At 38.9% G+C, this 25,710-nt stretch overlaps 2 protein-coding genes across 10 annotated transcripts; both read left to right on the forward strand.

Moving 5' to 3' along the window:
• The first annotated feature begins 59 nt into the window (after window positions 1-59).
• chd1l (chromodomain helicase DNA binding protein 1-like) lies at window positions 60-17,356 on the forward strand. Of its 7 annotated transcripts, none has more exons than XM_081717983.1 (25): window positions 60-248; window positions 879-991; window positions 1,412-1,518; window positions 1,829-1,943; window positions 2,082-2,113; window positions 2,195-2,276; window positions 2,383-2,545; window positions 3,020-3,175; window positions 3,321-3,413; window positions 4,005-4,101; window positions 4,324-4,397; window positions 7,789-7,899; window positions 8,905-9,019; window positions 9,501-9,657; window positions 9,808-9,979; window positions 11,726-11,871; window positions 12,623-12,786; window positions 12,999-13,198; window positions 13,359-13,460; window positions 13,558-13,628; window positions 13,888-14,002; window positions 15,659-15,767; window positions 16,088-16,371; window positions 16,898-16,980; window positions 17,089-17,355. In XM_081717983.1, the coding sequence occupies exons 1-25, from the start codon at window positions 155-157 to the stop codon at window positions 17,209-17,211; spliced, it is 3,078 nt and encodes a 1,025-aa protein (XP_081574109.1). In that variant the 5' UTR covers window positions 60-154; the 3' UTR covers window positions 17,212-17,355. The 7 variants fall into 7 exon arrangements, with proteins under 7 accessions (XP_081574109.1, XP_081574110.1, XP_081574111.1 ...); XM_081717984.1 differs by having other exon boundaries at window positions 13,359-13,457; window positions 17,089-17,354; XM_081717986.1 differs by having other exon boundaries at window positions 229-248; window positions 879-1,057; window positions 17,089-17,354.
• An 846-nt stretch (window positions 17,357-18,202) lies between these two features.
• traf3ip2l (TRAF3 interacting protein 2-like) lies at window positions 18,203-25,273 on the forward strand. 3 transcript variants are annotated; one of them, XM_035524491.2, is made up of 10 exons: window positions 18,203-18,343; window positions 19,742-19,837; window positions 20,114-20,766; window positions 21,975-22,017; window positions 22,172-22,230; window positions 22,842-22,939; window positions 23,205-23,273; window positions 23,619-23,732; window positions 23,823-23,897; window positions 24,425-25,273. In XM_035524491.2, exons 2-10 carry the CDS (start codon window positions 19,797-19,799, stop codon window positions 24,569-24,571), a joined length of 1,299 nt encoding a protein of 432 aa, XP_035380384.1. In that variant the 5' UTR covers window positions 18,203-18,343; window positions 19,742-19,796; the 3' UTR covers window positions 24,572-25,273. The 3 variants fall into 3 exon arrangements, with proteins under 3 accessions (XP_035380384.1, XP_035380385.1, XP_035380383.1); XM_035524490.2 differs by lacking the exon at window positions 18,203-18,343 and adding an exon at window positions 18,393-18,602; XM_035524492.2 differs by lacking the exons at window positions 18,203-18,343; window positions 19,742-19,837 and adding an exon at window positions 18,392-18,602.
• The last annotated feature ends 437 nt before the right edge of the window (window positions 25,274-25,710 follow it).

The raw sequence follows: 25,710 nt of genomic DNA on the forward strand, positions 1-25,710 counted from the left end.
TCGTAAGACGTGTGATATGAACCTGAACGATCATTGGACAGTTTCAGTGTGTACAACTATTTCCGGAAAGTAGGGCGCGAGTGGTGTCCAATAAAGAAAGGCAACTTCTGTTTTTTCAGTATAATTAGTGCGCTTTAAACTTTATGAAACAAAAATGTCAAGGTTTCTTCGAGCGATCAAAAGTATAAAACTAGACACAGTCAAGTTAGAATTATTACACAAAGACCTGAAAACATGGGGCCTGGAAGGTGTGTTCAACTTCGCTAGCTATCCCACCGAGCTAACCTATATTTATGGGCAAGTGTGTAAAATTGGCTATGGAGGCAACATAATATCTAACATATTACCTCAGAGGGCGGTAGGTCATAGTTTTTTTGGAATGGCAACCTGCCCTTACAGCTATTTACAATATTCGATGCAGATTTATGAATTAAAGAGTGGTTTACCTGCCATTGGCAGATTCATTTTGGACACTGCGTGTCACTACTTTTTCCTGCAATACCAATTTTGTTGACAACTCAAACTTTCCACTTCATATATCAGGAAATCCTTAATGACATAATCTCAACTGCCTTACTACTGGTGTTTTGTTCAGGGAAGCTAGCTATTATTTTGTGTCCGTTTAAGATCCGTTTTTTTTTTCAGACGAGGTTGAAAAACGTTAAAGGTGGTTACATGAAGTAAACCCAGACGCCTTCGTAGAGCTTCAAAAAAATTACATTGCTAATATAGAGATATTTGGTGGCAAACCTTTTCCAAATGAAACAGGCATCTTGTGTTGCCTGTATTTGCCAGTAGCTATTCTGCAAGAATTTTGGGTGGGATTTTAAGGGGAAAACCATGCATGAGTATTTTCTTTGGGGTCTGTTTCTTATCAGGAATTAAGCTGCGATCCTACCAGTTGCATGGAGTGCGGTGGCTGGCGCAGTGCCTGTGTAATCTGGAAGGATGCATCCTCGGTGATGAAATGGGCTTGGGCAAGACCTGTCAGGTCAGCAGGGGTATAGACTGAAAATAACTGAAATCCTCTAAATGTCAAAATATTCCAAGAAACAGGGTTTGTTTATTTATTTATTTTATTTATTTACTCAAATGCCATATTGTATATTTTCTAGAACTGTACAGAACCCCTGCTTTAAGCATTGCAGCCCCAAAGGCTTAAAATATAATACAGTATAAACATTATATAGCATTACATTTTCTAGACCTAATATACATATTACTGATATTTATTCACATATGCTAAGCATTTTGTCTTAAAACAAAACAGTTTTGTGTGATGCCATTGATTGCATACATGTAATTTAAACATAAATGTGTAATGTTTGTGACATAGTCAAAGCTTAAGACACTAAGATGAAGTGATGTATCAGAATATTATATATAGCACACATGTTCTCGTCTGCTGTAGACCATCTCACTGTTGGTGTATGCTCAAGGATGTCTTGGTATGAAAGGCCCCTTTCTGGTTCTTTGTCCACTGTCTGTCATGGAGAACTGGAGTCAAGAGTTGGAGCGGTAATGCATGGAATGCTGTTAGCTTTTTTTGTTTGTTTGTTTTATGTTCAGCCAGACAATAAGTATTTCTTCTATATGCACCATAGATGGAATGCTCATATTACATCTTAATCTAACTACATGTCTTTTCACGTATATTGTTACAGTAACCTCATACATAATGCAGTGTCAAAGTATAAAATTAATTCTCTTGAAAGTTAACTCAGCTATGCAACATACAGAAAATTGTATGTTATGTTTTATACCTGTCACTAGACGCCAATACCGTAAAGTCTCTAAGAATGTCTTTAATATGCTTGCCCCACCTCAGCCTTTGCCCTAGACTGTCTGTGGTGTTTTACACTGGTGATAAAGAAAGGAGAGCGGAGCTACAGAGTGACCTGATGGAAGACACACATTTCCACATCTTGCTAACCACATATGAGGTCAGGATGCCAGAGACTGGGAGTTGCTGAGTGTACTCATCATATCAAAGTCATCACAATATCTGTTGGTTTATTTATGTATATATTTAATATATAATAGTTGGCATCATATATTTGATCTTTTTCTGTTTTCTATAGATATGCCTGAAAGATGCCAAAACACTCAAAAGGTGACAGTTTATTTATGCACTTTAACAATAACAATGTTGTATTATAAATTAATAACTTTGTCCTTTCACTCCTCCCTTCAGGTGGAATTGGAGTATTTTGGTTGTTGATGAGGCTCACAGGCTGAAAAACCAGAAGTCACTGCTTTACCAGACACTTTCAGAGGTTAGCTGTATTCTTTGAAATCTGTACTTTTTTATTGCTATATTTTTATACTAAATTTCTCTCTCTCTCTCTCTCTCTCTCTCTCTCTCTCTCTCTCTTCTCCCAGTTCTCTGTGGGCTTCAGACTTTTGTTAACAGGAACACCCATCCAGAATAATCTACAGGAGGTCTATTCCCTCCTCAGCTTCATCCAGCCTAGCATATTTCCATGTGATGCCACAGAAGACTTTGTCAGAACCTATGCAGATGTACAGGCTCAACACACTCTAGGTACAGTATGCTCCAAAAGTTAACTGTGTAAAGCTTCTATTGTGCTCATCAATATTTCATTTTAGCAGAGATCCTGTTGGTTAAATTGGGTATAACTATGTATGCTCCTGTGGTCTAAGAGTAACCAAAGCAGGTATACATTTACAAGATTATTCATTTCTGTGATGTTTACTAATTTTTGTGGTAATTACAGGAGGTATATTTATGATTTATTATAATGGTTATGATTTGTTTTTTGTTTAACTGCACCCAGAATACTTCTCTTCCCATTGTGGTTTGGAAATCTGGTTTGAGTTCAACCATATAATTCCGCGTCTGACAAACAAGATAAAAATGTCCAGAACCTACAGATCAGTCTTCGTTTGTTATACACACCCTTAAATTTGTCTTAGCACAAGGCAAACAACCAGAACTGGAGTGGTTTCATAATGGCAATTTAATGTGAACAAATTTGTCATCTTTGCTCGTGTACAGCCGAGGAGCTCCACCAGGTGCTGCAGCCCTTCCTCCTGCGCAGGGTTAAGGCAGAGGTGGCGGCCGACCTGCCCAAGAAGATGGAGCTGCTGGTCTATCATGGAATGTCTGCCCTGCAGAAGAAATACTACAAGGCCATTCTAATGAAAGACCTGGGTAAGGCCAAGGGCACTAGCTGAAAAAATATGTCTTGTTCACATTTCTGGTTATCTTAATGGGGAGGTTAAATGTGCGGTTCATGCACACATGCATGTATGTGCATATGTTACACAAATGCTTTTAAATGTCTCCCTGATTTCAGATGCATTTGGAAGCGATCAGACAAATAAGACCCGGCTTCTGAACATTTTAATGCAGCTGAGAAAGTGTGTGAACCATCCCTACCTGTTTGATGGTAATGACAAGTGTGTATCTTGATCTGTTTTCATGCTTTTAATCCTTTTTATTCTTTTTCTTTTCCCTTCTTTCATACTCAAAAGGCTGATAATATAACAGCACTTTCACTATCAAAAAAAATTTGCAAATTCATAGTTCATCGAACAAGGGTGCCTTATTTGCAGCCTTGACTTTGCTGTCTTTTAAATAAGACCATTCCACGATAGTTGTGAATAGTCCTGTGGCTCTCTGCTTCACAGGCAAGGTCTTGGTCATACAGACAAGGCAAATGGTCTACAGAATCAGGCTAGTCTCCAACTAATGAGTCTCTTTGGCCAGCTATACCTCATCATCTCTTCAACTTAAACACTGTTCTCTCTCTCTGACTCCTTTTTCTCTTTTTGACTGACACCCTCTCTGACTCTATTTCTCTATGTCTCTAACTCTTTCTCTCTAACTCTTTCTTTTTCTGTCTCACTCTCTGACTGACACTCTCTCCCTCTTTCTGTCTCTCTGATGGTCTCTCTCTTTCTAACACTCTCTCTGTGTGCCTGTCTCTGACACTGACTCACACTCTCTCTGACTCTCGCTCTGTCTCCCACTCTCTAAGGTGTGGAACCTGAGCCATTTGAGATTGGAGAGCACCTGGTGGAGGCCAGTGGGAAGCTCTCTCTCTTGGACACGATGCTTGCATATCTGCTGGAAGGGTACACTTGACACCTTTTTATCTGTTGTTACTGTCTACAACATGGCCAGTGTGGAAAGGTGCAGCATTATTAATAGATTAAACACCTTATCAATACATATAGCTAATGTATGTTGAGTTGTTCCCTAGCTTGAACATAGCAGAAAACTTGTTTAAATGAAGAATAAAAGAAGAGATGAACAGAGCTTAAATACATGGCCTGTTTGTGTATGTTTGACTCCAGGGGGCATCGTATTCTGCTATTCTCTCAAATGACCAGAATGTTGGACATTATGCAAGACTACTTGGAGTATAGAGGTAATGCATGTTATAGTATAGACTCACTGATACTACAGATACAGCAGCATAATGCTGTTACGACTGAAATAAAATACAGTGCCATGCTGAATAAATGGATCACTAAATTAAAAGGAGTAAAACATGCTGGATGAAATGAACTTTATCACTTTTTGCTATGTTTAGTATGAGACATATACTTTCACAATGATGCTACAGCTAAGAAAGAAGAAAATACTTGGCGTGTCCTCCTTTTGCCAGAATTCTCCTCTAATGTTTGATGAGGTGTGAGAAAGCATATTAAAGCATCTGAGGCCATTGCTCCACACAGAAACTCTTGAATGTGCAGAGCTGTGGTTCCCTACTTTTGGACCACCAGTTCACCTCACAGGTTTTCAGTGGCGTGTATAGACATGGGAGGTCGTGCTGAAAGCTTGAGTCTGTAAACATAAACTTTGCAAAGATTTGGGGATATGCTTATGATCATTGTGCTGCTGGCAGATCCAGTTGTGATCCAGTTTTAGCTTCCTGGCAGAAGCCACAAATTTCAGTTTAAAATCTCCTGGTATTTGAAGGAGTCTATTATACCATTTATCCTCGCAAGGTTCCTCGGGTTATCAGGGTCAAAATTCAAGTAATGTTTTGTAAAATCAAGACACTTAAGGTTTTTTTTAACAGAAGAAGCTTGCTTCTGTCACATCTTCAAAATGTCTTGTTAGCAGGGAGGTGGCATTTTATTGTAGTTTTGCAATGTTCTGACCATGAACAAATATTTAGCTCTCAAACCAGATTCACTACCACACTTACAATTTGTAGGATGAAGATACACTTGTGTTCTCTAGGAAGCTTCATGACAGCTTAAGTAACCTAATGATGGACATTTTCAGACCTGTTGCTTTTTATTGCCAGGAAGTCATTGAAAACCACTTAAGAGTTAAAAGACTTTAAAAATACTTGAAAGAATTTAGAATATAAATAGAAGTACATATATCTCTGTTTGAATTTTAAAAGCATTTTATAAATTCTGTATAATTCTACTTGAGAATCAGGCTTTATTAGCCAATTATGTTTGCACATACGGGGAATTTGTCTTTGCCTGCACAGTACAGCACATAAATTCATAAATCTTTAAAACATGCACACATGGACTTGGTACTCTTTGGTACACACACACACACACACACACACACACACACACACACACACACACACACACACACACACACACACACACACACACATAGAAATATATATAGGTGAAATACTATTGTATAGCCTCTGGATATTACCATAGAAAAACGGAGGAACTGGAGTAGGTGATGTGCAGAGTATGAGGGATCAGCATTGATTTTCTCTGCGCATTTCCTAGGTCTGCCGGTGAACAGGTCAGGAAGACTGGGCAGTCTTTTCTGCAGATCTGAAAGTGTGTTCTAGTTTGTCAAGGTCATGTTTAGTGGCAGAGCTGCACCTGATTGTTAGAGAGATGGTGATGACTGATTCTGTGGCCACTGTGTAACAGTTCTTGGGGTAACTTGAACTTATAGGAAGTACACCCTCAATTGGGCTTTTGAGGAGTTAATGTTGGTGTCCCACTTCAGGTCCCTGGTAATTGTAATTTCCAGAAACCTGGTCATCACAGCTGCTATGGTTATGTCCAGGGAGCGAGGGGATGGATGTATGAAGCTTCTCCTGAAACTCCTTTGAGCGCATTCAGCTTCAGGTCATTCTGACTGCTCCACAGGACCAGCTGATCCTTTACCTGCCAGTATCATTGTCATCACTGTGTTAGCTGAGACAGATGACTGTAGCGAGAAGAGCAGCGGGGGGAGCAGGAAAAAACTTTACACAACTCCCCACAACTCTGTGAACACATCCTGTTCACAGATTGTATGTGCAAGTAGAGAAACATTCTACATGTGCAGGTAGAGAAACAATCAGAGTACATAGAGCAAGTACTGATACTTAAACAGTCTGTATGGGGTGCAATTTTGATGTAAGAGCCTGGGCTTTTCAAGCAGTAGTATGTATTTAGCTCTTCAGCTAGTTCATCCATTGTCTGAGATGGTGGCTTTTTTATAGCTGCTAATGTCCTGCAGGTTCTGGATGAGTCATTGGTAACAGTTTGCTGAACAAGTTCCTTTTGACTGTTTTAACCTTGTCTGCAGTTCACCTGGTAGAGCATGCAGAGAAAGGTGCTAAGACCATCAAAGACATGGCTTCTATGCTCAGGGAGCACCCCTACTGCTATACTGATACATTTGGATACTTTAAATGTAAATGTGTCTTTTGTGAGACTTGCTTGGTTATATGCAGTACTGTCTTTACTTCTGTTTGCTTCTGCTTTAGCTCAATGCAGCCTTCTGATTTTAGCAGTAAAAGGGTTTGTCATTGTATTTATTTGGTCAAAATGCATCTGATTTGACATATCAGTGTCAGTATACTCCTCCAGATTGCTTTCTGCCTGCTCCAAGAGACTATAATCTGCATATTCCAGGCTGACCTGTAGTTTGCCTTTGGCCTCGTTCTTTACTGCGCTGACCACAGGTATGGCAGATTTAGATTTTTGCCTTTTGGTTGGCAGAAAATGAATTAGACAGTGATCAAACCTGCCTAAGGTTGCCCAGAAAACAGGGTGACATGCATTCTTTGAAACAATGCAACAGAGATGATGTCTGCTGCATTCTCTGGAGAGGCGGCGTGTTTGTGCTCCTCTCTGCTAATCTATTCAGCAACAGAGCTGTGCCTTTGTACACTGGCTTGGGGAGGAACAATCCAGCCACAGCAAACGAGGAAAATTCCCACTAGTAAGGCTTACACTCTTATTCTGATAAACAAAATGTATCTAGAATTCTGAAGGATGCTGTACCAAAATTTAACAGGATTTTGCAGGTGCAAGTGACAATGAAATTACAGAATGCCCTAGGCTCCACTAGTAGTGCATGTAGGTATTTTGAGGTATCAAAGTGTTCAGCCTGAGCTGCTAAGCCTGTGGAAATATTTTTGGCTAACACTTCACAGAATTCAGGGCTAGCAAAAAGGCTTAAACAGTGAGTGTTTTATTCACCTTGATCAAAATCAATTAAATGAGAAGTTTATCATAGTTATTTGTTCTCAGCATGAATTTCCCAGAATTGTTTATGGTTTCTTTCATCTTGACAGTTTTATTTAACTTATTTGTACATAACTTACAGAGGGTTTTACTTTGACATTAGTTTTTTCATTAGTTTAAAAATTTAAGTTGGTCAGTTATGTTATATAATACTGTACATGTATTTGCAGCTATACCACATATGTTCTTGCTCTTATCATTTTCTGTGTTCTAGATGTGGTTTGACTCTGACATCCTGTGTTTGCTCCTGTGTGCACATATAGGCTGCGTGATCAGTCTGACTGTGGCCTCCTACTCCTGCAGGTTACAGTTATGAGCGGCTAGATGGCTCAGTGCGAGGAGAGGAGCGTAATCTGGCCATCAAGAACTTCAGTACCAAAGATGTTTTCATCTTCCTCCTCAGCACCAAAGCCGGTGGGTTCATGGTTTCGAAAAGGGTGCCATGAGAAGCTGTCTGACTGGTGCTGTGATAACTGGAAAGGGGGAGGGGGGAATGTTTTGCAAAAATTGCAAAATAAGAAATTAGATTGTTTTAATATCTAGTCTACAATTAATTATTGTGATTAATCACACTAATCATTGAACTAGTTCAGTGATTTTAACTGTGATTTCCTACAGAATGCCTGTGACTTATCTGGCTATGTGACTAGTTGTAGTTTGTCTGGTTTGTTTGAATGCAAAACAAGAATATTTGAGATCAATCAGTTCTCTCAAACAACACAAAATGAACATTTATTTTTAGCCTTAGATAACAAACCAAAATCTAAAATACTTTGGTTAGGTTTTATGTTATAATTTCAGTGGAAATGTAAATGTGCTATCCTCATTAGAGCAGAACTGGTACTTCTGAATCATAGAGGAAAGCTGTGTATATCACTCTCACCACAGCTACCTGTCTATCTATGGTGCATGATACCAAAAGCCCAGGGGAAATGCAGGGCAAATTGAGGAGCCTGATATGAACGTCCACTCACTACCCAGAATTTTTCTGTAATCCCATAAGACAATTTTGTGTATCAGTTTGCATCAGTGATGCAGAGTCTGGGCATTTTTGTCTATAAGAATTGCAACTGGTACTTCTGACATGACACAGGACTCCTTGTTGGTGACATTGACTAAATTAGGGAAGAAAATGGGCATTGCGATTATATTATATCCAATATTTGAACCTTCACCTGAGATTAAGTTTCAGATTGCCCTAGTTTCTAAATAGGCCTTAGTTCATTTGAATTTTGTAGATGTGATATGCATTTTTATAAGAGTCAACTCCTCATATGTGATCAGGTGAGCATGTGCTAACATATTTCTCATGTTCTTACTGTACTATCTGTATCACTGTAAGAGTACTATTAAAACCCCTTAGATTTCCAGCTCTTATGTGGCACTTACTTTCTTGGCCTGTTTCTGTGTGTTGGATAGGTGGTGTCGGAATGAACCTGACAGCAGCAGACACTGTGATTTTCATGGATAGTGATTTCAATCCACAGAATGACCTGCAAGCGGCAGCTCGAGCCCACCGGATTGGACAGACAAGGTACTCCTGTATTAGCACATTTAGTAACAGTTCTAATATGTTGCATTAATTTGTATAATTTTAATGGGAAGCCAAGTGTATGTTGTGCTGTTTATTTAAAATGCTAGTTTTATAATGTAGATGCTCTCCTGAACAAGTTAGCATTGATTATCAGTGCAGTTTTCTGTTTCTAATATTGCCTGTTCACCATGTTCATCAGCTTCTAAATGCCTATAAAATACACTCAATATCTCAAAAATATATTGTTGCTCCTGTTTAAGGCCCTCATCTAGAGTTACTTATTTGTTGTTACTGTGTGGTGTTTCTTATAATAACATATTTTCTTTGTACTTAAAATAGAGATAACACGAACTTGCATCTCACACATTAAAATAAAAGTGTTAGTAGTCTCATAAAACAACAAGAGCTTTGTTACAGGGCAATAATATTGTTTTTGTGGGGTTTTGCATCATTTTGCCCCATCACAACCCAACCACTACAGGGCTGTGAAGGTGATTCGGCTCCTGGGTAGGGACACGGTGGAGGAGATCATCTACTCACGTGCCATGTCAAAACTGCGCCTCACCAGCACGGTGGTCGAGGAGGGCCGCTTCTCTCTGCTGGAACAGCCCCAGGGGCCTGCGGTCACCGCCATGCAGGTGTGCCTGGGCTGACTTCCCCCCACCTCCCCCTCACTTTTGTCTGTTCCCCACATGCTGTCCGAGAGCAGCCTCCCAGCATAAAAGCACAGTATGGATCAATCCACTTACCAGCCATTCCTACCTCTCTGTATACTGTTACGTCTGCAGTTAAGTGACATTCTAAAGTTCGGAGTGGACAAGCTGCTGTCGACGGAGGAGAGCTCTGTTCAGAATGTGGACCTTAAGCTGATCCTGGGTCAGTCTCAGGATGGCCACTGGTTGACGGATGAAGAGCATGCCACATTCATCAAGGAAGATGAGCATGAAGAGGATGAACAGAGTAGGAATTCCATTTCTCATGTGTTCATTAATATACAGTACATCCGGAAAGTATCCACGGAGCTTCACTTTTTCCACATTTTGTTATGTTACAGCCTTATTACAAAATGGATTAAATATTTTTTTTCCCGCGACATTCTACACACAATACCTCATAATGACAAAGTGAAAAACATTTGTTTGGAATTGTTGCAAATGTATTAAAAATAATAATAATAATAATAATCACATGTACATAAGTATTCACAGCCTTTGCCATGACGCTCAAAATTGACCTCAGGTGCATCCTGTTTCCACTGATCATCCTTCAGTTGTTTTGACAACTTGATTGGAGTCCACCTGTGGTAAATCCAGTTGATTGGACATGATTTGGAAAGGCACACACCTGTCTATATAAGGTCCCATAGTTCACAGTACATGTCAGAGCACAAACCAAGCCATGAAGTCCAAAGAATTGTCTGTAGACTTCCAAGACAGGATTGTATTGAGGCACAGATTGGGGGAAGGGTACAGAAAAATTTCTGCAGCATTGAAGGTCCCAATGAGCACAGTGGCCTCCATCATCTGTAAATGGAAGAAGTTTGGAACCACCAGGACTCTTTCTAGAGCTGCCCGCCTGGCAAGTCTGAGTGATCGGGGTAGAAGGGCCTTAGTCAGGGAGGTGACCAAGAACCCAAGGGTCACTTTGACAGAGCTTCAGCGTTGCTCTGTGGAGAGAGGAGAACCTTCCGGAAGAACAACTATTTCTGCAGTACTCCACCAATCAGGCCTGTATGGTAGAGTGGCCAGACGGAAGCCACTCCTCAGTAAAAGTCACAAGACAGCCTGCTTGGAGTTTGCCAAAAGGCATCTGAAGGGCTCTCAGACCATGAGAAGCAAAATTCTCTGGACTGATGAAACAAAGATTGAACTCTTTGGCCTGAATGCTAAGCATCATGTCTGGAGAAAACCAGGCACTGCTCATCACCTGGCCAATACCGTCCCCACAGTGAAGCATGGTGATGGCAGCATCATGCTTTGGGGTTGTTTTTTGGCAGCAGGAACTGCGAGACTAGTCAGGGTTGAGGGAAAGATGATAGCAGCAATGTACAGAGCCATCCTTGAAAAAAACCTGCTCCAGAACGCTCTGGGCCTCAGAAAGTTCATCTTCCAACAGGACAACGACCCTAAGCACACAGCTAAGATACCAAAGGAGTGGCTTTGGGACAACTCTGTGAATGTTCTTGAATGGCCCAGCCAGAGCCCAGACCTGAACCCGATTTGAATATCTCTGGTGAGATCTGAAAATGGCTGTGCCCCGATGCTCCCCATCCAACCTGATGGAGCTTGAGAGGTTCTGCAAAGAAGAATGGGAGAACCTGCCCAAAAATAGGTGTGCCAAGCTTGTAACATCATACTCAAAAAGACTTGAGGCTGTAATTGCTGCCAAAGGTGCTTCAACAAAGTATTGAGCAAAGGCTGTGAATACTTATGTACATGTGACTTTTTTTTTTGGTTTTTAATTTTTAGTAAATTTGCAACAATCCCAAACAAAGCTTTTTCACTTTGTCATTATGGGGTATTGTGTGTAGAATTTTGAGGGGAAAAAATTATTGAATCCATTTTGGACTAAGGCTGTAACATAACAAAATGTGAAAAAAGTGAAGCGCTGTGAATACTTTCCGGATGCACAGTACAGTCCTAAATTAGCAATTTGTCAAACCATCCTTCTCACATTTTTTTTTTTTTTTTTTTTTGTCTTCCCTAGACCATATGTACTACTTTGAGGGGAAGGATTATTCCAAAGACCCCAGCAAAGAGGACCAGACAAAGTTTGAGCTACTGCTGGAAGAGCAGTTAGCTGAGCTGGAGGACGCTGGGAAAGAGGGCCGCGCACTGCGACATAAAGCAGGAGTAAGTGACCCACACCTTCACCTACAAGCAATGGCTGCAGGAATAAAAACTGGCATGAGTCATGACCTTATACATACAAAAACCTTAGTTGGGTAATATTCAAAATCATGTAGAATATAAACACATTTTTAGAAATTGAAAAGACCCAACACTAGTATCCAAAATGTACCAGATGTGTTAACCAAATAAGCTCACTTTAGTTTTCTTTTGGATCATCCTCCTTGTATAGCTAGCATACCTTCCATGTTTGTTCAGATTCTCACCTTCACTGTGATTAGTCAGAGTAGTTGTTGTTTTCATGACTTTGGAGTCTATTGTTTTTATTGCACCGCCACAAGGTAATAAAAGAATATATCTATGTATCTTGCTAAGGTATTTTCTGCCCTGAATTGAAGTAGTAGTAATGTACGAAGCCACCAAAGGAATCCACCCTCTTCCTTTGTTCCTATGCCCTCAATTCTAACCCTTCTTCAAATAGCCTAATTTTAAGGACACATGGACTTGGTGCTTGGTCTGCCCTACTTTGTCCTCCACAAAATAATGATTGTTTAATACAGACATTTTTAGCTGCAGATTACAAAGTCTAGGACAGTTACAGACATACCTACAGTATCTGGATATAAAGACAGCATAGCCAAAGGTTCTTAAAATAACAGCAATGTTAAGTTTTAGATATTATTCAGTTAGTGCTTGATTGAACATGAGAACAGAATGTTCCAGAACATTAACTAATGCACACGTTGGTCTGTAGGTTGTATTATCTGGGCCTCTAGCAAACCCAGTAAGGAGGAAAAGGTGTCTGACAGAGGCTGAGCTGGAGCAGAGGAGTCAGAAGAGACAGGAAGCTGCTGCAAAAAGAGCCAAGCTACAGGAAGAGAAGCGAAGACTACGGGAAGAGCAAAAATACAAGAAGAAGTATGAACCTGCAACCCCTGGTTAAAGAAGTGCTTTATTTGTGTGAAGTATTCCTTTAAGTCCCTTTTACTTTTTCTGTTCAACCTCTGTTATGAAGCCTTGATCACTGAAACTGGCATGGTGAAGAAATGGTTCTGTGGAGCATATACATCAGACCAAAAAGGAGTATTTTTAAAAATTTGGAGTCTCAAACGGATCTTTGTGTATGGCAGGATGGCATGGTGGGCCTCATGCAATTATAAGTCCCTCTGCTTGCCCTCTGCTGATAGCGAGGGTGAGGATGTGGATGATGAAGAAGATGACGCCAGTGTAACGTCAACAGACTCGGAACACACTGCAATTTGCTATGTACTCGGTGATGTAACCCACCCTCAGGCTGACCAGGAAGATGCCATTATCATTCATTGTGTTGGTATGCATTTATTAATCTGTTAAATGGCTTTGTAATGTTATCATCAACATAATGGTTCATCAGTGGAAGCTGAACAACATTAAGGCATTGGTTGAGACCTTTTTAATTGTTCCATCATAAACATAAATTCTCTAACAATTTTTTTTGTCTGTGTGCATAGATGACTCTGGGCGATGGGGACGAGGCGGACTCTTCACAGCTCTTGAGGTCCGTACAGATGAAGCAAAGAAGCAATATGAATTAGCAGGAGCCATGGAAGGTGGTACATTCCCCGAGTCCATCAGGAGTCAGTCAAACTCTTGTGGTACCACAAGTGTTTGATGGCTTCTTTCATTGATTTGGTATTTACTCCTTTGTAGACTTGGAGCTTGGGAATGTGTTGCTTTTCCCCATTGATGACAAACAGTCAAGAATGAGTGGACAAGACTATGTGAGTCAGCCTAATATCACTCTATCCCAGTATCTGACACTCAGCCACTCACATGCTGTTCATTTTCTGTTCCATATGCTGTGACTGACAATATAGCTGACTCTCTTTTCTATTAATAGGAAGGTACTAGTTTCTCTTACCATTCCTTATTTTATAACCTTCAGTAAAAAAAATCTTGGGATCACCATACAGTATAAACAAACTGATTCCAGTCTGTTGCTTGTTGTTGATTCCACCCTGTTGCTTGTTGCTGCTATAGCTGGCACTCATTGTTGCACAGCAGAGAGATAAAGCTAACAACCTGTCAGGCATTCGGCTCACTTCCTTGGAGGAGGGCCTCAAGAAGGTCTACAGAGCTGCCAAGCAAAAGAAAGGTATGTTTTACATTTACAGCATTGGCAGACAGTCTTATCCAGAGCAACTTGCATATTTATGAACATGACAGTTCGCGTGCTCCTTGGAAATCAAATTCATGTACTTGCATATGCCAGCACCTTCCTCTGCCTGCCCTACCAGGTGAGCTACAGAAAGGTAAATGCCACTCAGTTCTACTTCTGGATATATGGTCAGTCAACATATAGCTGGCACTCTGCTGGTAGTAATGTCTACCGTGTGCAACGGCAAGGAATTTGAAGGGTGGGAAATATTGATTTCAGTAAATTTGCTGTAGAAATAACAATGAACTAATTTGAAGTTTGTGTTTTTTTCAGCTAAAGGTAGCTTTTCTTTTTTTTTTTTTTTTTAAACCAGAAGAAGCTCTCTTGGATCACAAACCTTTTCCATCTCTAAAACAAATTGGCAAGTGAAAATTATTTGTGACGACTATCAAGTTGCTTGTACAAACTAAAATAAAAAATTGTCAAAAAGTTGTCAAATTATTGATAGCATGTCTTAAACGTTGTCAAAAATAATTAGCACTTAGCCTACTAAGAAGCTTGTTGGCAAGCTAGTGCTAGCTAAACCCAAGTAGGCAAATTCCTACTGCTATGATACACATATTCTCTACCTAAAGCATGTCCCCTGCTGAATACAAAGACTAAAGAGAAGGTATGATAAACAGGCCTATACAGGTATGTGGTTAAGGAAAGGTATATAGTCCACCACAGAAAACAAAGTTCTGAATTGAATGAAAAGGTTATGATGGTCAGATATTGGTTTTTGGCATGCTTTAAAATAAAATAATAGTTGAACTGCTCAAAGACTTTGCTAGAAAAGTCAAGTCTAACATCCACAAGTCCATGGGATTTGTGTAAAATGGCTGTTTTTTTCTTTTGCAACTTTATAGAATCTAGGTTTCATAGGATAGGTTTGGCGTTATCTTAGTGATAGCATTGTTTCTGCTTCTGACGGATTATTTTCAATACTTTCTGGAGTGGTTTTCTTAATCAGATGTGTGCGAAGTCACCATTAAGTAAATATGGCCGTTCCTTCATCACCTACCCATATACTGTTAGCCCCTATTTCCCTTTCCCCACAAGCATAGTCAAACCAAAAATAAAATGTTTCGGATAATTTTAAGGGTTTGTAGAAATGTTTAACAATGGGATCAAGTCGGTATATAATGTTGCATAAACATCATAAATTGGATTGGGAGAGTCCAAAAATCCAGTATTAGCCTGCTGCAACCAGTTGAGGTCTCTGTATAAGGAATTCACCTTAGGACTCAGAAGAAAATGGCATCCTCTGTGTTTTAGGGTTCCATGACAAAATGCATCACTAACATGAAATAATCATCACTGTACCTGAAAAAGAAGTGGCTACAAATTCAACTACCCACCTTTCTGACTGTGACGCATGTTTTTAAAGTCCTCCCCCTCTTTCAATTTTTTTCTTTCAGCTTTTTTTAGGAGTATGGAATCCAGTGGGGGTCATGCGGCAAATGAGAAATTATAATAATGCCTGATGATTGCAATAAAAATTTGACACGGAATGCTGCTCGTTACATTCAAATATAGATACATCCTATATCAAAGGTGTTATTTAGAATATATGTGCATAATAAAAACATTAAAACATTTGTTTATCAACAGCTAGTGTCCATCTCCCACGAATTGGCCATTCCACCAAAGGCTTCAACTGGTATGGTACTGAAAGGCTGATTCGCAAATACCTAGCCTCGCAAGACATCCCTACCTTCATGTATCCTGATAAACTTCTGTAGGTCACACTAATGAAGACAACCTAATGGATTAATTTTTGGGGACACATCGGTGTGACAGTGATTTGTAAAAGCTAATCTATATCTGTAAAACATCCTTGAGTATGAGAAAGGTGCTATATAAATGTAAAGAATAATAATAATAATAATGACATATGGTTACTACACATAACTAATGTTTATAAACTGAATGCTCCAGCAGGTATAGCCCTAAATGTTAAAAAAAAATGCTGTTGCTTTTCATTATGTGTGGGTAATCATAAGTCCAGTATTTTGTGTATATCCTTAACAAAACTGTTAGATACTACTACAGAAGAAATGCCTCACACTCTTCAGTGCCAACCTCTTCCACAAATCTATGTATTTCAGCCTCAGTATCAGCACCTCCAACAGCAGCCTCTCCTGGTCCCTTAAAGTCCCTCAGCCCTTGTGGTACTCGTGAAGAACCCATAGAGTCTCCAGAGGTTGCTAGCAGATCACTGGGTGGAGAAGCTCCTCGCTTGGCTGACTTCATGAGAGGGGTCTGTGTATTCTTCTACAACATGGGTGCCACAGACAGAAAAAGACTTGCACGCTATCTTCTTGCATATCCTTTTGTCTCCTGTGAACATAACAGATAATGGTTTGGTTTCATTTTTGCTATCTAACTTGGTCTCTGCTTAGAATACCAGTTTTGAGGTCTTGGCAATGGCATGTGTGAAACTGCACATCAAAAGTTTAATACCAGAAATCTTGGGGGTCTTTAATTTGTGAAATTGTTATTAGGTCACCATTGATATTTTTAAGGCTGTTGTGGGCACTGCTTGAGAAATAATTTTAAAAAGATGAGATGCAGGAATGGCCAATGCCTATATATTGGGTGCAGATTTGTGAGCAAGATCAAACAAAGTCAGTTGAGATTTGCTTCTAGCTCATCAGGTTCTGACTGAACTCTCAGACTTTAGCATAGTGTCACAAACATATTACAAAAAAGACTAGTGTGAATTCATTCGTGTTCCTGCCATTGTACCTTTGTGGATAAAACGGGGGACAATTCGAGTGTATCTGCTCATTTATACAGCAAAATCAAACATGGTTTCAGGTGTTAGATTTTCTCCTTAACATTCCTGTACATATGACGGTGATGAAGAGGACATTATGAGCTCCCGGGTAACTCACATTGTGGCACAGGTGGAAAGTTCAGTTCATATACAGGTACTTCATGCCAGTTCCCACAGTCAAAGGTAATAATGGGTGACCTTAGTTGTGGTAGGTAAGAAACATTGTAGGTATGACTGTTCCATTTGTGTGTTGTCGTTTTAGGAATTACAGGATTTGATGCACCAATATCCTAAAACACTCCTTGTAAAGAAGAAATGGCTAGAGTCTTGCTTTGCCAACCAAAGCAAAGTCAATACTTCCAAATATATCCATCATTTACAGTAATATGGCTTTTTATATCCTACCAGTGAATCTTGTTTAATATTTCTCCACCTGTCCTGTAAAACAGCTTCTATGATTTGCTGCTCCATTAATAAATCATGGGTGTTGTAATATATGTGCAAATAAAGACAAATATTTACTTAAAGGTAAGTTCTGTTCTTTTCTGTTTATATTCCGTGATTATCAGCTCTGATTAGACGTTATAGTACTTTTCATAATGTATTTGCAGCCCTTTGAAGGATTTGCATACTCTTATATACAAAGTGACCAAGTAAAGTGTGGATGCTCAACATGATATATGTGCTTAAGCACAAAATTGGAGTACTTATACTTTGTCTTGGTCTTTTACCAAGGTGAGCATTTCACTCCCTTCTCAAGTTGTCCTGAAAACATGACTAAGGATCGCTGAACTTCATTGAAATGTTTTGGAAAACATCCTCTTTAGAAGAAACTCCTTAATTTGGCCCATAAGAACTTATTTTAATAGATATTGTAACTGTCTATTATTTTTGAGATTAGTTTAGAAAGTGGCAAAGGTTTTTATATGGCTTCATTCTGAAATGCTTAGAACAAATTTCTAAGTTCTTTTTTTTGTGAGGCTTTCTTTCCCTGCTTTACAATAAAAACTTTATTAGCAACTGTTTTGTTTGGACTTGTACAGCGACTACTGTGGTTGCTGTCAAGGAAGAAAAATGACCTTTTTTATTTCCTGACTTGTGGTAAATGCTCAAACTGTTCCAACCTCAAAACTGTCACTTGTACATGTAAATGCACATCAGCATTTTCATAAATTAATTAACCATTTCTGAGTTTATACTTGAGTTCACACCTGTACTGTGTGTGTGTGTGTGTGTGTGTGTGTGTGTGTGTGTGTGTGTGTGTGTGTGTGTGTGTGTGTATATATGAGAGAGAGAGAGAGAGAGAGAGAGAGAGAGACTTCCATTCATGTTTTTGAAAGGTGTATTCACCGGGAGGTGCGCTATGAATAAAAATGTTCCTCGACCTCCATAAATCGTGGAGCTATATTAGCGAACTATGAACTGCACCATGGAACAGAATTTCTGCAAAGGTGGCCTATAAATCTGTGCGTGACTGCAAAAAGTAAAGCCTTTTTCTGCAGTCTAGAGAAATGCAGGTATCTGTATACATGCATGCCCATACATGTACAGTAATGGTGCTAGGGGACTTTTTTGGTGGAGAAAGTAGGCGGACCGACTGAATTCAGTTACTGAAACTTGAGTGTGCCTACACGTGCTGCTCTGTATGCATGTGAAACAACCTACCTTTAAAATTGTTGATTCAGAGCCTCATCTTGGGTTATTCATTTATTTGTTGTTTGGGAAACAAATGTAACTTTTCCTCATGCTTCTGTAAAGTATGTCTTGAGCAGCGAGGTAAGTGGCTTCTGTTGCTTTAGTTCACTAGTGTGTGATAGCTCTAGCATAAAGTACACTGTAGGTTAAGAGTAGTCTAGAGAAGAATGAAACAGTTTTATTACTGATTGTGCAGAGAGTACTGGGTAAATTGCTATAATTTTCTTTTCGGTTGGTCCTAGTCTGAAGTAGCTTTATTCACACAGGCTTTCATCAACTTCTAAAATAACAGATCTTGAAGAGTGTGTTACCTCTTTGGATTTAAGCCTAAGATAAATGGACATTATGTATAATAGAGTCTTCATTTATGAAGCTTAATGTGGTTTGGTGGGATAAAAACTAAAGGTCAGATGATCCAACATTTTTTTTTCTTCATTTCTGAAAGCGGATTCATTTGGTGTTTACCAGTTCTGGCAGGTTGAAGATTGTATTTGGTATTCAACTGGGTATTCAAATAATTAAGCTGACCTCTGCTGTGGGCCCTATAGAACTGTCACTGTGACTGACAACATCTTACATCTGAGTCAATTGAGTTTCCATGGTGCTAAGGGTAGTTTCCGCTTGCGTCGTGAAATGAAATTGCACACCACAAACAGTGGTAAACATCGGGGGGGGGCGGGGGGTTTGGGGAAATCCCCTCCTTATTTAACACGCTCATCAGTTTTGATTCAGTTTCTGTGAATGCTTTGTGCCGATAAGTAATTCAGTTTTTTAAAAAATCATCTGCATTACAAATATAAAGTTTGTCACAATTGCAAAGATTTATTTGATACATTTAAGTCACGACAATGGATAAAGCAAACCTTGATTCGTCCAAACCAAATGCTAATCAAGAACATCTGAATGCTCAGAAAAACATCCTCTGGCTTTGTCGATGCCAAGCGCCACTACTATTTGTGTCTCAATTGAGTGCTTCTAGGTCCCTCTTTCTGAAGAATCTTCAGCTCGTTAGATCTGTGTGAATAAACGAGTTACAAGTCTCGTCGATGTGCTTCTCAGTTTGGGGCGGGGGGTATTTTCGTACTGCAGCGTTATGTGATATCTGTGCTGCAAAATCCTTTTTTTACATTGTTTATAAATGAAATATTTTGCATCCACCATTTAGAAGATTATATGGATATACAGTTTCATAATGTGTAAATATGGGTATTTACTTGTAGGTCTCTATACACGCTGGGGCCTTAAGATGGAGTCAGCCTCTTTGTACCCCACAAAATGATGTTGCACATTCTGCACTACCCATTTACTACTCATAGGTAGGGTCCCTTCATTACTTCTGGCATAAGATCAGCTTTTTAGGAGAGATAATCTTGTACAGGTTCTAATACACTTTAATAAAAGTAGTCTTACTGTGACAATTGACAAATATTTAAAGCCTGCTAACACCATTTACCATACAATCAATTCAGATAACAAATGTGTTCAATATAAGCTGCAGTTGTAACTCAAGAATAGAAAGAATTGTTTACTTGTATGACTTTTCCCTAAGAGATGATGTGATTGTGCTGAAAGAATGTTTCTGAATCCCTTAGCTGCAATTTTCCATCATTCAACTTCCAAGAGGAGAAGGACGAAAATATGAATAAAAGTGACACTGAGGACACCTTTTCAGACTCCAGGCTAGCCCCTGAAGCAACCAGCACCAGGCTTCCAGCTGATCACACGTTGCCTAGGAACAAACCCTCTCACAGCAGATTGGTTGCTCATGCCGACTCCTGCAGTAGCATGAGCAGTGATGGCCAGTCCAGCTACAGCCCTTACCAGCCTCCCTTGGGTCTCCCATCAGGTTACAGTCCCAAGACACCCTTTCCCAGCCAGGTGGAGGGTTGTTTCAGTACCCTAGAGCCCCACAATGAGGACTGGCTCCAGTCGCGCTCATACAACAGCTCAGTGGGGGGATACTCCAGTGGCAGCCATCTGTCCTGCCTGGTGTCAGGAGATTACTGCACTTACCGGAGTGAAACCTGCTGCTCTCCCTCTTTGTCAGAGAATCACAGTCCAGGTGTGAGCAGTTTGGAGCAACCCCACTCTCTGCACTCTATCCCTACAACTTTAGCCCAGCATGGCTTCTACCTGGCCCCGTGCTCATGCTCCTCACATGGGCCACCATGCAGTAGGCCAGACCAACAACATGCTTACTGGGATAATCCACATGCCCTATCATACCACATGCCATGGTCTTCATGTAAGTACTATGACTCTTTTCACATCCTATATGTGTTATATATGTTATGAGGTAGAGACAACTTTTTAGTTCCCAGTTATCCCTTTTGCTCAGTCTAATTGTAATTTTAATATAACATGCACCACCATCAAGTGTATAAAGATATATTCAACTCATTTCAAATTTGTGAGAGATAATGTGAATAAGGCTTTTTTTTCCCCATTTGGGGAAAATGTGAATAAATATTGATCACCCTTTTAGTCTCCTCTGGCACAAGTTTTGGTTAGCAACACCCACCGAATTCAAATGCCATAGACATCACATGTCTGTAACAATGTGCAAGAGTGTGCGAGCAAAAGAAATAGTCACATTAGACTGTGCAGTCGCAACACCTGTCCACACAATGGGTTATTTTTACAGAATTATCACATTTACTGATTTCACTGAAATCCTACGGCTCCACAACCCAGCAGCCTCCCGGTAATCTTCCCAGTTCAGTTGAAATTTGAAAAGGCACCTTGACATTTATCTAAATAATTATCCATTACTTTACCTATATATAATGATTCTCTAATTCTTAAGTCCACTCTAAAAGATATGCAGATCTATGAAATTTCATTTAGTTAACAAGGAAGAAGCATTTGAAGCGTTCGGAATATGCATCCTGTATGCTACATGATGGAGTATAGAATATCTGACAAGTTGGGACAGGAAGTTCTTCCACTGATTTCATGCCAAATTTCTGCCAATCTCTAAAGTCTCTTGAGGTTGTGGAACCTTAGCCGAAATGTAAACGTGGCCTTCAACGTTTTGCTTTGACTAAGTTTGTCCCCTGATTCTCATACTGTGTGTTTCCATCAGACAAAATTCTTTATTTTTCTTCTCTTCATTGAGCTCCTGTATGCTCCTGTCTCCCATTTTATAATTTGATTTATTTATTCTCTTACATTTGGATTCATGATTTTATGTTGTTTGAAATTCAAACAAAGCAGTGGGAAATCTTAGTATTTATTTGTAGGTTTATTCATGTATTGATAACAATGTCTTTTGCCCATGGGAGTGATTTTCACATCATCTGATCAACTGTGTGATCAAAGAGGTTGCATTGTTCACCTCCTACATGCCCACTATCCATAGCAGTCTGCTCTACTGCATTTTATGTGTCTGTAAGTTTGAACTTCTCCATCTCTGTTTGACTCACACGTTTTCTCTCTGACTGTCTTTCTCAGGTCCCAAGAACAGTAAGCAGTCAGATCAAGAATTTATTCATAGGTAATAAATATTTTTCTTTGGTTTTGGGTGTGAAATCTTGTGTTACTCAGGAACAGATTTTGATGTTAGAGGATAATTAAGCTCCTTGGTGGATTATTTCTGACAGTATTGTTTCTGTTGACTGACTGTTTTGTGGGTTTCCTTCTGACAACAGGCACTCTTTTCACCCTCAGCCAAGGAGCACAAGCATAACACCACTCTCCTTAGAGCAGCGTGAGTAGTATTTGTTCATTCATCCAAGTACTATTGTAGAGAATGGCAATTAAGAAGACAAGAACAGTTATATATTTATAAACCACTCTTATTGGTTATGTCATGAAGCATAAATGCTTACTGACCAAGCACTAAACAGGTTAATTCTCCTCTCAGAACAGTCTTGACTTGAAGTCATACTGTGCTACATTTCAACCAATATCTCATTTGAGTGAACAGACAATGATGGTGCATTCTACAAGCTGAGATCACAATTTAGGCATCTAAAAGTTACCAATGGATTTGCATTAGATTGGTTAGCTATGTTGACATTTCTATTACGTCATTTAATGTTTCCATAAATAAACTTAAATAAATCAACTCATAGACTTGTTGTTGATGGTTTGGTGTTTGCACAACTATGTTTGCTATAGTCTGTGGTTTTCAGAATCGGTATATATTTTCTTGAATATTTTTTAAACACATATATACTATATTATTTTATAAATATCTTAGTCATCTATAGTAATCTACTGGTTTTGACTTGCCTAAATTAGCAAAAAGATTATATAGGAACTTAGTTTTCTATACATGAAAATTTATTGTATTTCATCCAATGTCTTCTACCACAGGCAAAGTATTTGTCACTTATGAAGCAGACTGTGATAAACATGTTAAAGAGGTCATCAATTTTGTGGCACTGCTGAGACACAATGGCTTCTATACTCATGTAAGACTTTGTGTTTTACAATGTGAGCCTAAGGAGCAATTAAAAATCTTCTGGGTAATGGAAGCCAGTCCACCCTGATGCGAACACACAGTTCTCATGATTTCAGCAGCATTAAATTTGAATCTTTGAAACCGGGTAGAGACTTTTCTTAAATATTAACCATGGACTGGCTTCCTGTAATTATTGCAAGAGAAGGAAATGAACTGCATTTACATGAGTAACCTTTGCTGGTGTGCCAAATCCTGAGTGTGCTTCTTATTTCTAGATTGACATGTTTGAACAACAGTTCAGGAGTATAAATAAGATTGACTTCATGGAGCGGTACATTACTGAGGTAGGGGGGTTTCTTATTTTGGGCCATCATTGCCATGGTTGCTCACTATACAGTCAGCATTGTGGAATATGGGATATTTCATGTCATGGCCTTGAATTTATAAATCCTTCAACTACTATGTAGGATTCAACTCTATATATGACAGAAATATGATTCTTGAACCTGTAAGAAAGCATATTAAATGCAGTACATACAATTGCATTGGAATAAGGTAACATTGCCACAGTTTGTTTGTTTTTTAAACAAAACCAGGGTTTTAATGTTTGTCTGATCTGAAACCAAACCAAAAAGTATGTTTGTGGTTTTCATGGAATGTCTCATATCTATGATCTTTTTTTCTCACAGAAAGACTACCTGATCATTATCATCATCAGTCCAAAATACTATGAGATTGTTACCAGAGCCTCTTTATACATGGAAAATGATGAAACCCTCAACACTGTCTACATACATAAACAGGTGTGCCATTTCCCCTTAATTGGTTGGTTCTTCTAGAACATGTGATAAATATTAGCTGCTGTTAAAAGAATGTTGTGTTTTGATTTTCAGTTACAGAATGAATTCATTCAAAATGGGTGCAAGAATTTCAGATTTGTTCCTGTACTGTTTCCTGGGGCCAAGAAAGTAAGGTTTATTATTTTTTTCAAATAAATTACAATATAGCTGCATATGTGACTATTTGACAGAAAATTAATTTGAAGGAAAAAGAATAGGATTTAATTTTATAAGCTCAAGGACAATAAAAATGGAATCCATAAAAACATAAAAATATTGCTTTCAGCATATTAAAAAGCATGGTTTTCTGTGTAAAATTACATGCAATTTGATATGTTGATATTTTCAATCCATATACATCAATAAAACATGTCCATTGTGACCATACTAGAATCCAGGACACTTCTGCTACCATGATGAAAGGGTGAAAAAGTTCACACCTCCAACAGTGTCAGATGCTCAGAACAGGGCTAGAACTTAAATCCTCCTCTGGGTTGTAGTTTCTCATTCATGTTCCATTTTAATAATTAAGACAATTTTTTTCAATGTTTGGTTCAATTTTGAAAACATGAGGTGCCAAATAGGTCTTTTAATAATCATTGTTCTAACGTAAACTCTGCTTAGCATTGTTCTAACGTAAGCTCTGCTGTCATCAGTGCCATGTTCCCTCATGGCTTCAGAACACACACATCTTCAGCTGGCCCAGGGACAGAGATGACATACTGCGTCGGCTTATGCGAGTTGAAAAGTACAACCCTCCTCCCATAGGACAGCTGCCCACCATCGTCTCCATCCCAATATAGCAAGGCTCTCCTGTGTTTGTATTGCTTGTAAGTGCTCTTCCTTGAGGCTTGGTGGTGGACAATTATGTCTGTGTTCTGTGCCTGCTATGAGTGGTTATAAACCCAGTAGAGGACTATTTACTAATTTGAGCTCTTATTTTTAGAACATTTTGTCACCTCCTGGCAAATATGCAAAGGAAGTTGTGTGTAAATTTAACTTGTTGTCTCAACACTCCTAAATACTTTTTTTGTTTGTTGATGATTGTTCATTATTTATCTTAGATCCAGTCAAAATGCATAAGATTCAACATAAACAATTATTTGAGTCCTAAGAGTTTTTGTATTTTAAAAAATACTGTAGGTTTATTTTATTTTATCTTTTTTTATAAATGCCTACTGTGTCTCAGGAGTCTTCTCTGCTTCTTTTCCCACATCCTGACTGATAGCATCTTGTAATGCTAAACAAAAAACAGTGTCAGAGAAACCATGGTAATTACTGTCCAGATTATGAGTGAATCTCCTAAGTTTCAGTTCTCACACAAAGGCAGTACATAGGGGAGTAGGAAATGATGTCATTTTCCATATATGAATTGCTGGAAGATTTTATGAAAGATAGCAGCTACATGTATTCAACTGTATTGAAACTAAAGAAAGCCTTTTTATATACATATGGATATATTTTTTTTATATAAAGTGTAATTAAAAATCTTGAAAAACCCTGAATCCTGATAATCAACTGGTGTAGTAAGTTTAAAAAAAATCACTTGAAAAAATGTTTAAAGTACCAACCACTGAGTTTTCTCCTTCCTTAGCCTAAATTCATGCTGACATGGTAGTGGGCAAAACATTTCATTAAGAGCAGAGAAACTTGAATAGATGGAGAAATAAGCATTAATCTGAGCTTTCCAACTAAATGAACTATGCTGCCCAAAGTGCTATGCTTCTTAGTCTAGTCATCCAGATTGCACAGGGGTTATGCCAGCAGTTCATGTGTACGATTTCATCTGATTATTTGATCCCACAGAGCTCCTTTGTTATTTCTACCTACAGGCAATTCCTGATTTAAATGTATTAATTATGTTTAAAAGTTGAAAAATAGCACTACTGTCAATGAATGAGATGCTTAGGAAAATTCAAATTATCGTGTAAATGAAACATAA

The sequence above is a fragment of the Electrophorus electricus genome, chromosome 7 (assembly GCF_041902795.1).
Source record: "Electrophorus electricus isolate QZ-2024a chromosome 7, ASM4190279v1, whole genome shotgun sequence".
NCBI classification, from domain to species: Eukaryota; Metazoa; Chordata; class Actinopteri; order Gymnotiformes; family Gymnotidae; genus Electrophorus; species Electrophorus electricus.

Excerpts from the sequence above, each read along its gene's own strand:
- chd1l (XM_081717983.1), top strand. The coding sequence starts at position 155 with ATGTCAAGGTTTCTTCGAGCGATCAAAAGTATAAAACTAGACACAGTC. Across the intron at positions 992-1,411 it reads GCTTGGGCAAGACCTGTCAG|ACCATCTCACTGTTGGTGTA; the intron begins GTCAGCAGGGGT and ends CGTCTGCTGTAG. Across the intron at positions 11,872-12,622 it reads CACTGCGACATAAAGCAGGA|GTTGTATTATCTGGGCCTCT; the intron begins GTAAGTGACCCA and ends GTTGGTCTGTAG.
- traf3ip2l (XM_035524491.2), top strand. The coding sequence starts at position 19,797 with ATGATGTTGCACATTCTGCACTACCCATTTACTACTCATAG. Across the intron at positions 22,018-22,171 it reads GATCAAGAATTTATTCATAG|GCACTCTTTTCACCCTCAGC; the intron begins GTAATAAATATT and ends TTCTGACAACAG. Across the intron at positions 22,231-22,841 it reads ACCACTCTCCTTAGAGCAGC|GCAAAGTATTTGTCACTTAT; the intron begins GTGAGTAGTATT and ends CTTCTACCACAG.